Source organism: Oncorhynchus kisutch, unplaced genomic scaffold (assembly GCF_002021735.2).
Source record: "Oncorhynchus kisutch isolate 150728-3 unplaced genomic scaffold, Okis_V2 scaffold697, whole genome shotgun sequence".
Lineage (NCBI taxonomy): Eukaryota > Metazoa > Chordata > Actinopteri > Salmoniformes > Salmonidae > Oncorhynchus > Oncorhynchus kisutch.
In genome coordinates, this window is record NW_022262642.1 from 326296 (window position 1) to 342500 (window position 16205).

Consider the following 16205-nt stretch of genomic DNA (forward strand, 5'->3'; position numbering starts at 1 on the left):
GAATGTATCTTGTACATTTCCATAACATGTTACTTTAGTCACACAGCTACATTCTTGGGATTTCAGTCACATTTTCTACCTTGTAAATTTTTGTTATAAAATGCTAATAAATGCGTATATGATTTGTACCCTTGTCTCTATTCCAAACTCTTTTGTCCTCCACAATTACCCGGCTTCAACCCAATTTGAGATGGTTTGGGATGAGTTGGCTCGCAGAGTGAAGGAAAAGCAGCCAACAAGTGCTCAGCATGTGTGGGAACTCCTTCAAGACTGTTGAAAAAGCATTCCAGGTGAAGCTGGTTGAGAGAATGCCAAGAGTGTGCAAAGCTGTCATCAAGGCAAAGGGTGGCTACTTTGAAGAATCTCAAATATACAATATTTTTTTTTATTTAACACTTTTTGTTTGGTAACTACAGGATTCCATATGTGTTATTTCATAGTTCTGATGTCTTCACTATTATTCTACAGTGAAGAAAAGAGTCAAAATAAAGAAACTCTAATGAGTAGGTGTATATGATTTGCACCCGTATCTATTCCAAAATCTGTGGGTCTCAATTTTGCTTGATGTTAGGGAGGGGAACTGAGTTTAAAATAGCCAAGGAGAAGGGGGTAAATTATAAGAGACGGACACGTCTAAAGTAAAACATTAATGAAATGTCAGTCAGTTAGTCAACCGTTTGCTTAAATTGATTTAATTCGGATTTATTTATGAAATGTTTAGACGTTTAGTCTCGGGAGAGTTAATTATTCTACAGTGGAGACGGTCTCAGTCGTCGAAATGTCTGAGATTACTGTCGTGCAACTCCGTAATCGGTTCCGACCGTGGACAGGACCTGTCGAGAGAGGAGCGAACTGTTCCGACCGAACGGGTAAGGTTGGTTCATACACGTATAGGACCAGCAGACGATACGTTTGTGGGTTATTTATTTCTGCTATTAACCAGGACAAAATTCACTGTTGGTTATTTGATCAAATAAATGATTAGATTAGTTATACTTTTAGTTACACACACGCACACACTCATCAGCCGTCCTCCTGTTTTGAATCTAGACGTGTTCCTCAAACTCACAGGTTCCTTCCCGACCCGAGAAACAGAAACGGGTGTGTAAAGTCGTATTGGACCGTTTTGACCAACAGTACGGTCAGGAACTTGGCCCCCTATGGCCGTCTGCAAGGTATGTACGCGTTCACCTCGTCCTTTTATACAGTCTATGCAGCATTACGTGCCAATAACTACATTATAAATCGTTGTATTACTCTGAACTTAAATCGGATGGGAACTCTGTTGTAGTCTTGTTTCCCAAGTGGCACCGTATTGCCCATAGGTCCTGGTCTAAAGTTGTGCAGTGCATTCTGGAAGTATTCAGACCACATTCACCCCCCCCACACACACACATTTTGTTATGTTACAGCCTTATTCTAAAATGGCTCATCAATCTACACACAAGGATCTCTCTGTACTTTACTCTGTTCATCTTTGCCTCGATCCTGACTAGTCTCCCAGTCCCTGCCGCTGAAAAACATCCACACAGCATGATGCTGCCACCACCATGCTTCACCGCAGGGATGGCGCCAGGTTTCCTCCAGACTTGGCACGCTTGGCATTCAGACCAAAGAAACCAATCTTGATTTCATCAAACCAGGGAATCTTGTTTGAGAGTCTTTAGAAAACTCCAAGCGAGCTGTCATGTGCCTTTTACTGACGAGTGGCTTCCGTCTGGCCACTCTACCATAAAGGCCTGATTGGTGGAGTGCTGCAGAGATGGTTGTCCTTCTGGAAGGTTCTCCCATCTCCACAGAGGAACTCTGGAGCTCTGCTAGAGTGACCATCGGGTTCTTGGTCATCTCCCTGACAAAGAGAAAGGTGTTGTTGAACCCTGGGTATGGAGTGATCCTCAACCTCTTCTCCTCTCCTCCTGTCTCCTACAGGGCTGTGTTGTTGAACCCTGGGTGCTGGCAGTATGGAGTGATGCTCAACCTCTTCTCCTCTCCTCCTGTCTCCTACAGGGCTGTGTTGTTGAACCCTGGGTGCTGGCAGTATGGAGTGATGCTCAACCTCTTCTCCTCTCCTCCTGTCTCCTACAGGGCTGTGTTGTTGAACCCTGGGTGCTGGCAGTATGGAGTGATGCTCAACCTCTTCTCCTCTCCTCCTGTCTCCTACAGGGCTGTGTTGTTGAACCCTGGGTGCTGGCAGTATGGAGTGATGCTCAACCTCTTCTCCTGTCTCCTACAGGGCTGTGTTGTTGAACCCTGGGTGCTGGCAGTATGGAGTGATGCTCAACCGTTTTGCTGCGGTGTCAGAGGTCAAACAACGCCTCCAAGGGCAAGGCTTCGTCAGCCTACTGCCCCACACAGACCTGCCTCTTAACTCCTCTCTCCCCCAGCCTCACCCTACCTCTCCCACCCAGCCTAGCTCCATCTCTCACCCCAGCCCTCACCCTACCTCTCCCACCCAGCCTAGCTCCATCCCTCACCCCAGCCCTCACCCTACCTCTCCCACCCAGCCCAGCTCCATCCCTCACCCCGGTCCTCCTCCCTCCCTGCAGTGTTTCATCCACCCCTCCCCAGTGCGTTACCCCTCTCCTCCTCACCGCCAGGGCCAGTTGAAACCCTACTACCTGATGAATGCTGCCTCCCTGCTGCCTGTCTTAGCCCTGGGGGTAGAGGAGGGGGACAGGGTCCTGGATCTCTGCTCGGCTCCTGGAGGGAAGGCCTTGGCTATACTACAGACTGCTGACCCAGGTCAGGAGCATTACACTGTTAGGGGGTAGGGGCTAAGGGTGTAGGGGGTTAGGGTGTAGGGGGTTAGGGTGTAGGGGGTTAGGGTGTAGGGGATAAGGGTGTAGGGGATAAGGGGTTAGGGTGTAGGGGATAAGGGGTTAGGGTGTAGGGGATAAGGGGTTAGGGTGTAAGGGATAAGGGGTTAGGGTGTAGGGGATAAGGGGTTAGGGTGTAGGTGCTAAAGGGGCTAATTAGGGTGTAAGGGGGCTAATTAGGGTGTAGGGGCTAAGGGTGTAGGGGCTAAGGGTGTAGGGGCTAACCCCTTAAGGGTAGGACTGCTAACCCAGGTCCTGTTAAACTCATTAATGGGCTGTTCCACCCCCCCTGACTGCTAACCCAGGTCCTGTTAAACTCATTCATGGGCTGTTCCACCCCCCCTGACTGCTAACCCAGGTCCTGTTAAACTCATTCATGGGCTGTTCCACCCCCCCCCCTGACTGGTTAACACCGTTGTATTGATAACTTCAGTCAGTCTTCTGTCGTTGTGTTCCAGCTCCGTTGTGTTGTAATGAAATGGACCCACACCGACGTGATTGGCTGGCCAAAACCCTGGAATCCTTCATCCCCCAATCGCTGAGCAGCACTGTCACCCGTGTCCAATCAGGATGGACGGATCTTTGGGCAGAGTGAAGCCGGAATGTATGACAAGGTGAGGGAAGAAAACGGACATGTTTTTTTTTTCATCCTGCGTTCAAGACACAAGGGCTCCATCTCAGTGCATCCTATCTCCTTACCTGCTTCCTTCCCATCCGTATATATAGGAGATGCTCCCTCCCTTCAGACTGGTTTCTCCAATGGGTTTTAAGAAGGGGGCTAGGAGACAGGCTGCAAGGAGTTGTGGACTGAGGAAGAGCCATGTTAACCGTTTTTAATTTCTCTGAAGTGAGCGTCTCCAACCTGCAGTTCCAGCAGGGGGCGCTCTTGTTCCTCTGAACGGTCATCAAATCAAACCCTGTTTATTTGGTCACATACTGCGTTTAGCAGGTGTTGTTGCAGGTGTAGAGAAATGCCTGAATATAACCTAACAGCAGGAAAGACACACTGCAGCTATTCTGAGCGTTTCCTGTTGAAGGACAATATGCCAGTATGAATACAGTAGCGGACTCACACATAACGGGAACCATTTATCTTTGTTTGCAAAATAATTTATATATATATATATTTTATTACTATACTACTATTATATATATATATATTTTTTATAGACCAACTCCGCACACACACACACACACACGTGCATGGACCTACACACTGATGCACACTTCAGGCTGTATCCTGCCAATCAAATATCTGCATGTGACTGATTAACAGAAAATCAGTTAAAAGTTAAAAACTCCATGGTGGTCTAAGGCACTGCATCTCCGTGCTAGAGGCGTCACTACAGACCCTGGTCTCTGTGTACGGGTTGACAGGGGGGTCTTTTATCTACTTCCTCAGAGTCACATGATCCCCTGGATGCCATGTTTGTCTCTGTGTACAGGTTGACAGGGGGGTCTTTTATCTACTTCCTCAGAGTCACATGATCCCCTGGATGCCATGTTTGTCTCTGTGTACAGGTTGACAGGGGGGTCTTTTATCTACTTCCTCAGAGTCACATGATCCCCTGGATGCCATGTTTGTCTCTGTGTACAGGTTGACAGGGGGGTCTTTTATCTACTTCCTCAGAGTCACATGATCCCCTGGATGCCATGTTTGTCTCTGTGTACAGGTTGACAGGGGGGTCTTTTATCTACTTCCTCAGAGTCACATGATCCCCTGGATGCCATGTTTGTCTCTGTGTACAATAGATTGGGGGGTTTTGTCCCATTTTGGTTAGTGAGTGGACTCCAGATTTCACAACCACAGAAGGAAAATCATTTTTGTCAGATCCTAATTGGGAGGTTGAGTTTTCAAGTTCTTTCGATGGGTTAACTGGCCTAGGAACAGTGGGTTAACTGGTCTAGGAACAGTGGGTTAACTGGTCTAGTGGGTTAACTGGTCTAGGAACAGTGGGTTACTGGTCTAGGAACAGTGGGGTTAACTGGTCTAGAAACAGTGGGGTTAACTGGTCTAGGAACAGTGGGGTTAACTGGTCTAGGAACAGTGGGGTTAACTGGTCTAGGAACAGTGGGTTAACTGGTCTAGGAACAGTGGGTTTAACTGGTCTAGGAAACGTGGTTAACTGGTCTAGAACAGTGGGTTAACTGGTCTAGGAACAGTGGGTTAACTGGTCTAGGAACAGTGGGTTAACTGGTCTAGGAACAGTGGGTTAACTGGTCTAGGAACAGTGGGTTAACTGGTCTAGGAACAGTGGGTTAACTGGTCTAGGAACAGTGGGTTAACTGGTCTAGGAACAGTGGGTTAACTGGTCTAGGAACAGTGGGTTAACTGGTCTAGGAACAGTGGGTTAACTGGTCTAGGAACAGTGGGTTAACTGGTCTAGGAACAGTGGGTTAACTGGTCTAGTGGGTTAACTGGTCTAGGAACAGTGGGTTACTGGTCTAGTGGGTTAACTGGTCTAGGAACAGTGGGTTAACTGGTCTAGTGGGTTAACTGGTCTAGGAACAGTGGGTTAACTGGTCTAGTGGGTTAACTGGTCTAGGAACAGTGGGTTAACTGGTCTAGTGGGTTAACTGGTCTAGGAACAGTGGGTTAACTGGTCTAGGAACAGTGGGTTAACTGGTCTAGTGGGTTAACTGGTCTAGGAACAGTGGGTTAACTGGTCTAGTGGGTTACTGGTCTAGGAGGCAGTGGGTTTACTGGTCTAGGAACAGTGGGTTAACTGGTCTAAGGAACCAGTGGGTTAACTGGTCTAGGAACAGTGGGTTAACTGGTCTAGGAACAGTGGGTTAACTGGTCTAATGGAACAGTGGGTTAACTGGTCTAGTGGGTTAACTGGGTCTAGGAACAGTGGGTTAACTGGTCTAGTGGGTTAACTGGTCTAGAACAGTGGGTTAACTGGTCTAGTGGGTTAACTGGTCTAGGAACAGTGGGTTAACTGGTCTAGTGGGTTAACTGGTCTAGGAACAGTGGGTTAACTGGTCTAGTGGGTTAACTGGTCTAGGAACAGTGGGTTAACTGGTCTAGGAACAGTGGGTTAACTGGTCTAGTGGGTTAACTGGTCTAGGAACAGTGGGTTAACTGGTCTAGTGGGTTAACTGGTCTAGGAGCAGTGGGGTTTACTGGTCTAGGAACAGTGGGTTAACTGGTCTAGGAACAGTGGGTTAACTGGTCTAGGAACAGTGGGTTAACTGGTCTAGGAACAGTGGGGTTAACTGGTCTAGGAACAGTGGGTTAACTGGTCTAGGGAACAGTGGGTTAACTGGTCTAGGAACAGTGGGTTAACTGGTCTAGGAACAGTGGGTTAACTGGCCTAGGAACAGTGGGTTAACTGGTCTAGTGGTTTAACTGGTCTAGGAACAGTGGGGTTAACTGGTCTAGTGGGTTAACTGTCTAGGAACAGTGGGTTAACTGGTCTAGTGGGTTAACTGGTCTAGAACAGTGGGTTAACTGGTCTAGTGGGTTAACTGGTCTAGGAACAGTGGGTTAACTGGTCTAGTGGGGTTAACTGGTCTAGGAACAGTGGGTTAACTGGTCTAGTGGGTTAACTGGTCTAGGAACAGTGGGGTTAACTGGTCTAGGAACAGTGGGTTAACTGTCTAGGAACAGTGGGTTAACTGGTCTAGTGGGTTAACTGGTCTAGGAACAGTGGGTTAACTGGTCTGTAGGGGTAACCTAGTTCTAGGAACAGTGGGGTACCTGGTCTAGGAACAGTGGTGTTAACTGGTCTAGGATTAGGGAACAGTGGGTTAACTGGTCTAGTGGGTTCAACTGGTCTAGGAACAGTGGGTTAACTGGTCTAGTGTGGTTTAACTGGTCCTAGGAACAGTGGGTGACTGGTCTAGGAACAGTGGGTTACTGGTTTAGGAACAGTGGTGTTAACACCTTGGTTGGTTTAGGAACAGTGGTTTAACTGGTCTCGGAACAGTGGGTACTGGTCTAGTGGGTGAACTGGTCTAGGAACAGTGGGGTTAACTGGTCTAGGAACAGTGGGGGTAAACTGGTCCTAGGGACACAGTGGGTTAACTGGTCTAGTTGGTAACTTGGTCTAGGCAACAGGGGTTAACACTGGTCTAGTGGGTGTTACAACTGGTCTAGGAACAGTGGGTTAACTGGTCTAGGCACACAGTGGGGGTTAACTGGTCTAGGAACAGTGGGTTAACTGGTTTAGGAACAGTGGGTTAACTGGTTTAGGAACAGGGGTTAACTGGTCTAGGAACGTGGGTTGAAACTGGTCTAGAACATTGGGTTAACTGGTCTAGGAACAGTGGTTACTGGTCTAGGAACAGTGGGTTAACTGGTCTAGGACACAGTGGGGTTAACTGGTGCTAGGAAACAGTGGGTTAACTGGTCTAGGAACAGTGGGTTAAACTGGTCTAGGAACAGGGGTAACTGGTCTAGGAACAGGGTTAACTGGTCTAGGAACAGTGGGTTAACTGGTCTAGGAACAGTGGGATTAACTTGTCTAGGAACAGTGGGATTAACTGGTCTAGGAACAGTGGGTTAAACTGGTCTAGGGAACAGTGGGTTAACTGGTCTAGGAACAGTGGGTGTTAACTGGTCTAGGGGTGTTAACTGGTCTAGGAACAGTGGGTTAACTGGTCTAGGAACAGTGGGTTAACTGGTCTAGGACAAGTGGGTTAACTTGTCTGACAGTGGGTTAACTGTCTAGGAACAGTGGGTTAACTGGTCTAGTGGGGTTAACTGGTCTAGGACAGGGGTTACTGGTCTAGTGGGTTAACACTGGTCTAGGAACAGTTGAGGTTAACTGGTCTAGTGGGTTAACTGGTCTAGAACAGTGGGTTAAACTGGTCTAGTGGGTAACTGGTCTAGGAAACAGTGGGTTAACTGGTCATAGTGGGTTACCTGGTCTAGGAACTGGGGGGGTTAACTGGTCTAGTGGGTTAACTGGTCTAGGAACAGTGGGTATAACTGGTCTAGTGGTTAACTGTCTAGGAACAGTGGTTAACTGGTCGAGGAACAGTGTGGTTAACTGGTCTTAGTGGTTAACTGGTCTATGAACAGTGTGTTAACTACGGTCGTAAGGTGGGTTAACTGGGTCTAGGAGCAGTGGGTTAACTGTCTAGGAACAGTGGGTTAACTGGTCTCGGAACAGTGGGTTAACTGTCCTAGGAACAGTGGGTTAACATGGTCTAGGAAACAGTGTGGGGTAAAACTGGTCCTATGGAAACAGTGGGGTTAACTGGTCATGGAACAGTGGGGGTTAACTGGTCAGGAACAGTGGGTTAACTGGTCTAGGAACAGTGGGTTAACTGGTCTAGGAACAGTGGGTTAACTGGCCTAGGAACAGTGGGTTAACTGGTCTAGTGGGTTAACTGGTCTAGGAACAGTGGGGTTAACTGGTCTAGTGGGTTAACTGGTCTAGGAACAGTGGGTTAACTGGTCTAGTGGGTTAACTGGTCTAGGAACAGTGGGTTAACTGGTCTAGGAACAGTGGGTTAACTGGCCTAGGAACAGTGGGTTAACTGGTCTAGGAACAGTGGGTTAACTGGTCTAGGAACAGTGGGTTAACTGGTCTAGGAACAGTGGGTTAACTGGTCTAGGAACAGTGGGGTTAACTGGTCTAGGAACAGTGGGGTTAACTGGTCTAGGAAACAGTGGGTTAACTGGTCTAGGAACAGTGGGTTAACTGGTCTAGGAACAGGTGGTTAACTGGTCTAGGAACAGTGGGTTAACTGGCCTAGGAACAGTGGGTTAACTGGTCTAGTGGGTTAACTGGTCTAGGAACAGTGGGGTTAACTGGTCTAGTGGGTTAACTGGTCTAGGAACAGTGGGTTAACTGGTCTAGTGGGTTAACTGGTCTAGGAACAGTGGGTTAACTGGTCTAGTGGGTTAACTGGTCTAGGAACAGTGGGTTAACTGGGCTAGTGGGTTAACTGGTCTAGGAACAGTGGGTTAACTGGTCTAGTGGGTTAACTGGTCTAGGAACAGTGGGGTTAACTGGTCTAGGAACAGTGGGTTAACTTGGTCCTAGGAAACAGTGGGTTAACTGGTCTAGTGGGGTTACTGGTCTAGGAAGCAGTGGGTTAACTGGTCTAGTGGGTTAACTGGTCTAGGAACAGTGGGGTTAACTGGTCTAAGGAACAGTGGGTTACTGGTCTAGGACAGTGGGTTAACTGGTCTAGTGGGTTAACTGGTCTAGGAAAGTGGGTTAACTGGTCTAGTGGGTTTAACTGGTCTAGGAACAGTGGGTTAACTGGTCTAGGAACAGTGGGTTAACTGGTTTAGGAACAGTGGGTTAACTGGTTTAGGAACAGTGGGTTAACTGGTCTAGGAACAGTGGGTTAACTGGTCTAGTGGGTTAACTGGTCTAGGAACAGTGGGTTAACTGGTCTAGGAACAGTGGGGTTAACTGGTCTAGGAACAGTGGGTTAACTGGTCTAGTGGGTTAACTCTGGTCTAGGAACAGTGGTTAACTGGTCTAGTGGGTTAACTGGTCTAGGAACGAGTGGGTTACTGGGGTCTAGAAAGTGGGGTTAACTGGTCTAGTACGTGGGTTAACTGAAAACAGTGGGTTAACTGGTTAGGAACAGTGGGGGTTAACTGGTTTAAGGAACAGTGGGTTAACTGGTTTTAGGAACAGTGGGTTAACTGGTCTAGGAACAGTGGTTAACTGGTCTAGGAACAGTGGGTTAACTGGCCTAGGACAGTGGGTTAACCGGTCTAGGAACAGTGGGTTAACCGGTCTAGGAACAGTGGGTTAACCGGTCTAGGAACAGTGGGGTAACCGGTTCTAGGAACAGTGGGTTAACTGGTCTAGGAACAGTGGGTTAACTGGTCTAGGAACAGTGGGTTACTGGTCTAGGAACAGTGGGTTAACTGGTCTAGGAACAGTGGGTTAACTGGTCTAGGAACAGTGGGTTAACTGGTCTAGGAACAGTGGGGTTAACTGGTCTAGGAACAGTGGGGTTAACTGGTTTAGGAACAGTGGGGTTAACTGGTTTAGGAACAGTGGGGTTAACTGGTCTAGGAACAGTGGGGTTAACTGGTCTAGGAACAGTGGGGTTAACTGGTCTAGGAACAGTGGGGTTAACTGGTCTAGGAACAGTGGGGTTAACTGGTCTAGGAACAGTGGGTTAACTGGTCTAGGAACAGTGGGTTAACTGGTCTAGGAACAGTGGGTTAACTGGTCTAGGAACAGTGGGTTAACTGGTCTAGGAACAGTGGGATTAACTGGTCTAGGAACAGTGGGTTAACTGCAGTGTTGATGTTTATGCCGAGGTAGGTATAATTATTTGTGTGCTCTGTCTCCCTCCCCTCTCTTCACTCCCCCCTGCCTCTCTTTCTCTCTCCCCCTGCCTCTCTTCCTCTCTCCCCCCTGCCTTTCTTCCTCTCTCCCCCCTGCCTTTCTTCCTCTCTCCCCCCTGCCTTTATTTCTCTCTCCCCCCTGCCTTTCTTTCTCTCTCCCCCTGCCTCTCTTCCTCTCTCCCCCCTACCTCTCTTCCTCTCTCCCCCCTGCCTCTCTTTCTCTCACTCAGCCGTGCCTCTCTCTCTTATCTCCTCTCCCACAGAGGGCTATAGGATTAGCTCTTGTTCTCCTCTGTGGCACTCATTAGCGCTGTCCTCACTGACTGGAGAGGCCCTGTGGAGGAGAGGTGCCCACATCCTTTCTCATCCCCCCTCAGCAGCTAGCATCACACGTCACTTAGCATCACACAGAGACTCTACGTTACAGTCATCCTCTCTCTGCTCTGTTCTCTTCTCTCTCTCTTCTCTTTCTGTTGCTCTGTTCTGTTCTCTCTTTTCTCTCCTCTCTTTTCTCTCTCCTCTGTTCTCTCCTCTGTTATCTCTTCTCTCCTCTCTTTTCTCTCTCCTCTCTTTTCTCTCTCTGTTCTCTCCTCTGTTATCTCTTCTCTCCTCTCTTTTCTCTCTCCTCTCTGTTCTCTCTCCTCTGTTCTCTGTTCTCTCTTTCTCCTCTCTGTTCTCTCCTCTGTTCTCTCCTCTCTGTTCTCTCTCCTCTCCTCTCTGTTCTCTCTCCTCTCCTCTCTGTTCTCTCTCCTCTCCTCTCTGTTCTCTCCTCTGTTCTCTCCTCTCTGTTCTCTCCTCCTCTCCTCTCTGTCTCTCTCTCTCTCCTCTCCTCTCTGTTCTCTCCTCTCTCCTCTCTGTTCTCTCTCCTCTGTTATCTCCTTCTCTGTTCTCTCTCTCTGTTCTCTCCTCTTTCTCTCCTTTTCTCCTCTTGAAACAGAAAGGGGTGAATGGATTTAGGGGCTAGAGACCATGAGGCTGGGGATCTTTCCTGTGTTGTGTCATTAGTGTTCCTCATTAAATTAGAATACTAGTCATTTGAATAGTGTCTCACCATGTATCTCTGTCTGTCTCTGCCCCCCCCCCCCCATTTGAATAGTGTCTCACCATGTATCTCTGTCTGTCTCTGCCCCCCCCCCCATTTGAATAGTGTCTCACCATGTACTCTGTCTGTCTCTGCCCCCCCCCACCCCCCCCCCATTTGAATAGTGTCTCACCATGTATCTCTGTCTGTCTCTGCCCCCCCCCCCCCATTTGAATAGTGTCTCACCATGTATCTCTGTCTGTCTCTGCCCCCCCCATTTGAATAGTGTCTCACCATGTATCTCTGTCTGTCCTCTGCCCCCCCCCCCCCCATTTGAATAGTGTCTCACCATGTATCTCTGTCTGTCTCTGTCCCCCCCCCCCCCATTTGAATAGTGTCTCACCATGTATCTCTGTCAGTCTCTGCCCCCCCCATTTGAATAGTGCTCACCATGTATCTCTGTCTGTCTCTGGCCCCCCCCCCCCCCCCCCCATTTGAATAGTGCTCTCACCATGTATCTCTTGTCTGTCTCTGCCCCCCCCATTTGAATAGTGTCTCACCATGTATCTCTGTCTGTCTCTTGCCCCCCCCCCCCTTTTGAATAGTGTCTCACCATGTATCTCTGTCTGTCTCTGCCCCCCCTGCCATTTGAATAGTGTCTCACCATGTATCTCTGTCTCTCTGCCCCCCCCCATTTGAATAGTGTCTCACCATGTATCTCTGTCTGTCTCTGCCCCCCCCCATTTGAATAGTGTCTCACCCATGTATCTCTGTCTGTCTCTGCCCCCCCCCCCCCCATTTGAATAGTGTCCTCACCATGTATCTCTGTCTGTCTCTGCCCCCCCCCCCATTTGAATAGTGCTCTCACCATGTATCTCTGTCTGCTCTGCCCCCCCCCATTTGAATAGTGTCTCACCATGTATCTCTGTCTGTCTCTGCCCCCCCCCCCATTTGAATAGTGTCTCACCATGTATATCTGTCTGTCTCTGCCCTCCCCCATTTGAATAGTGTCTCACCATGTATCTCTGTCTGTCTCTGCTCCCCCCCCCCATTTGAATAGTGTCTCACCCATGTATCTCTGTCTGTCTCTGCCCCCCCCATTTGAATAGTGTCCTCACCATGTATCTCTGTCTGTCTCTGCCCCCCCCCATTTGAATAGTGTCTCACCATGTATCTCTGTCTGTCTCTGCCCCCCCCCCATTTGAATAGTGTCTCACCATGTATCTCTGTCTGTCTCTGCCCCCCCCCATTTGAATAGTGTCCTCACCATGTATCTCTGTCTGTCTCTGCCCCCCCCCATTTGAATAGTGTCTCACCATGTATCTCTGTCTGTCTCTGCCCCCCCCCATTTGAATAGTGTCTCACCATGTATCTCTGTCTGTCTCTGCCCCCCCCCATTTGAATAGTGTCTCACCATGTATCTCTGTCTGTCTCTGCCCCCCCCCCCCCCCCCCCCCGCCGCCGCCGTATGCCTCCCTGCTGCTGGTTTCATTTACTATCTCTAGATTTAGTGGTTTTGTTGACCCCCCCCCCCCCACCTATTAATTCTCTAATTGTCTTTCTCTCTCCCTCTCCCCTCTCCCTCCCTCTTCTCTCTCCCCCTCCCTCCCTCCCTTCCCCTTCCTCCCTCCTCCCCCTCCTCCCCCTCCTCCCACTTCCCGCTCCTCCCCCTCCTCCCACTTCCCCCTCCTCCCACTTCCTCCCCCTCCTCCCCCCTCCTCCCACTTCCCCCTCCTCCCACTTCCTCCCCCTCCTCCCACTTCCCCCTCCTCCCACTTCCCCCCTCCTCCCACTTCCCCCCTCCTCCCACTTCCCCCCTCCTCCCACTTCCCCCCTCCTCCCACTTCCCCCCCCTCCTCCCTCTTCCCCCCTCCTCCCTCTTCCCGCCTCCTCCCTCTTCCCCCCCCTCTTCCCCCTCCCTCCCCCCCCCCCCCCCCTCCCTCCCAGGTTCTGCTGGATGCTCCATGTTCTAATGATCGTAGCTGGCTGTTCTCTGGTCCAGGAGGGGAGCAGCATGGAGCTGTGAGGCTGAGGGAGAGGGCCAGGCTGCCCACACTACAGACACAACTGCTCAGGTATATGCTTTAATTATGAAATCAGCTTGGCAATATACAGACATGCGTGGCCCACAAATATACATACCTGGCCTACATACAGACATGCCTGGCCCACAAATATACATACCTGGCCTACATACAGACATACCTGGCCTACATACAGACATACCTGGCCTACATACAGACATACCTGGCCTACATACAGACATACCTGGCCTACATGCAGACATACCTGGCCTACATACAGACATACCTGGCCTACATACAGACATACCTGGCTTACAAACAGACATACCTGGCCTACATACAGACATACCTGGCCTACATACAGACATACCTGGCCTACATACAGACATACCTGGCCTACATACAGACATACCTGGCCTACATACAGACATACCTGGCCTACATACAGACATACCTGGCCCACATACAGACATACCTGGCCCACATACAGACATACCTGGCCTACATCTTTTCCCAAAGATTGGAAAGCAGCTGCGGTCATCCCCCTCTTCAAAGGGGGGGACACTCTTGACCCAAACTGCTACAGACCTATATCTATCCTACCGTGCCTTTCTAAGGTCTTCGAAAGCCAAGTCAACAAACAGATTACCGACCATTTCGAATCTCACCATACCTTCTCTGCTATGCAATCCGGTTTCAGAGCTGGTCATGGGTGCACCTCAGCCACGCTCAAGGTCCTAAACGATATCTTAACCGCCATCGATAAGAAACATTACTGTGCAGCCGTATTCATTGATCTGGCCAAGGCTTTCGACTCTGTCAATCACCATATCCTCATCGGCAGACTCGACAGCCTTGGTTTCTCAAATGATTGCCTCGCCTGGTTCACCAACTACTTCTCTGATCGAGTTCAGTGTGTCAAATCGGAGGGTCTGCTGTCCGGACCTCTGGCAGTCTCTATGGGGGTGCCACAGGGTTCAATTCTTGGACCGACTCTCTTCTCTGTATACATCAATGAGGTCGCTCTTGCTGCTGGTGAGTCCCTGATCCACCTCTACGCAGACGACACCATTCTGTATACTTCCGGCCCTTCTTTGGACACTGTGTTAACAACCCTCCAGGCAAGCTTCAATGCCATACAACTCTCCTTCCGTGGCCTCCAATTGCTCTTAAATACAAGTAAAACTAAATGCATGCTCTTCAACCGATCGCTACCTGCACCTACCCGCCTGTCCAACATCACTACTCTGGACGGCTCTGACTTAGAATACGTGGACAACTACAAATACTTAGGTGTCTGGTTAGACTGTAAACTCTCCTTCCAGACCCATATCAAACATCTCCAATCCAAAGTTAAATCTAGAATTGGCTTCCTATTTCGCAACAAAGCATCCTTCACTCATGCTGCCAAACATACCCTTGTAAAACTGACCATCCTACCAATCCTCGACTTTGGCGATGTCATTTACAAAATAGCCTCCAATACCCTACTCAACAAATTGGATGCAGTCTATCACAGTGCAATCCGTTTTATCACCAAAGCCCCATATACTACCCACCATTGCGACCTGTACGCTCTCGTTGGCTGGCCCTCGCTTCATACTCGTCGCCAAACCCACTGGCTCCATGTCATCTACAAGACCCTGCTAGGTAAAGTCCCCCCTTATCTCAGCTCGCTGGTCACCATAGCATCTCCCACCTGTAGTACACGCTCCAGCAGGTATATCTCTCTAGTCACCCCCAAAACCAATTCTTTCTTTGGCCGCCTCTCCTTCCAGTTCTCTGCTGCCAATGACTGGAACGAACTACAAAAATCTCTGAAACTGGAAACACTTATCTCCCTCACTAGCTTTAAGCACCAACTGTCAGAGCAGCTCACAGATTACTGCACCTGTACATAGCCCACCTATAATTTAGCCCAAACAACTACCTCTTTCCCAACTGTATTTAATTTTAATTAATTTATTTATTTAGCTCCTTTGCACCCCATTATTTTTTATTTCTACTTTGCACATTCTTCCATTGCAAAACTACCATTCCAGTATTTTACTTGCTATATTGTATTTACTTTGCCATCATGGCCTTTTTTGCCTTTACCTCCCTTCTCACCTCATTTGCTCACATTGTATATAGACTTGTTTATACTGCATTATTGACTGTATGTTTGTTTTTACTCCATGTGTAACTCTGTCGTTTTATCTGTCGAACTGCTTTGCTTTATCTTGGCCAGGTCGCAATTGTAAATGAGAACTTGTTCTCAACTAGCCTACCTGGTTAAATAAAGGTGTTCTCAACTAGCCTACCTGGTTAAATAAAGGTGTTCTCAACTAGCCTACCTGGTTAAATAAAGGTGTTCTCAACTAGCCTACCTGGTTAAATAAAGGTGTTCTCAACTAGCCTACCTGGTTAAATAAAGGTGTTCTCAACTAGCCTACCTGGTTAAATAAAGGTGTTCTCAACTAGCCTACCTGGTTAAATAAAGGTGTTCTCAACTAGCCTACCTGGTTAAATAAAGGTGTTCTCAACTAGCCTACCTGGTTAAATAAAGGTGTTCTCAACTAGCCTACCTGGATAAATAAAGGTAAAATAAAACATACAGACACACCTGGCCTACATACAGACATACCTGGCCTACATACAGACACACCTGGCCTACATACAGACACACCTGGTCTACATCCAGACACACCTGGTCTACATACAGACATACCGGGGGTGTAAAAACAGTCCTGGGCCAGGCCTATGTTGACCTTTAACCTGAAATCAATCCACAGCCCTCTCCTCCAGCTGCTACTGATCTGTCTCATCACATCCTGTCTCATCACATCCTGTCTGTTCCCCAGATCTGCGCTGGCTGCGGTGCGTCCGGGGGGCGTGGCCGTCTACTCCACCTGCACGTTGTCCCGCTCTGAGAACCAGGAAGTGGTGGAGGCGGTCCTAAACACCTGTCCAGGGGTGGAGCTTCAAGACCTGGAGGAGGAGCTAGCCCTTCCGCTCCAGGAACACTTCACCTTCACCCCGTTAGGCCACACCCCCTCGTTAGGCCTCCTTGTTGTTCCACAGCAGGGTCA

General features: G+C 48.9%; 1 protein-coding gene across 1 annotated transcript in view; it reads left to right on the forward strand.

Annotated features, from left to right (window-relative positions):
* The first annotated feature begins 551 nt into the window (after positions 1-551).
* LOC109886527 (NOP2/Sun RNA methyltransferase 3) overlaps positions 552-16205 on the forward strand; it is a 16318-nt gene continuing 664 nt past the window's right edge. Inside the window, 7 exon segments of the mRNA XM_031815902.1 lie at positions 552-869; positions 1072-1175; positions 2234-2742; positions 3275-3369; positions 3371-3430; positions 13058-13185; positions 15978-16205. The exon segment at positions 15978-16205 is cut by the window's right edge and continues 664 nt beyond it. Of these exon segments, the coding sequence (XP_031671762.1) occupies positions 714-869; positions 1072-1175; positions 2234-2742; positions 3275-3369; positions 3371-3430; positions 13058-13185; positions 15978-16205 (1280 nt within the window). The 5' untranslated portion in view covers positions 552-713.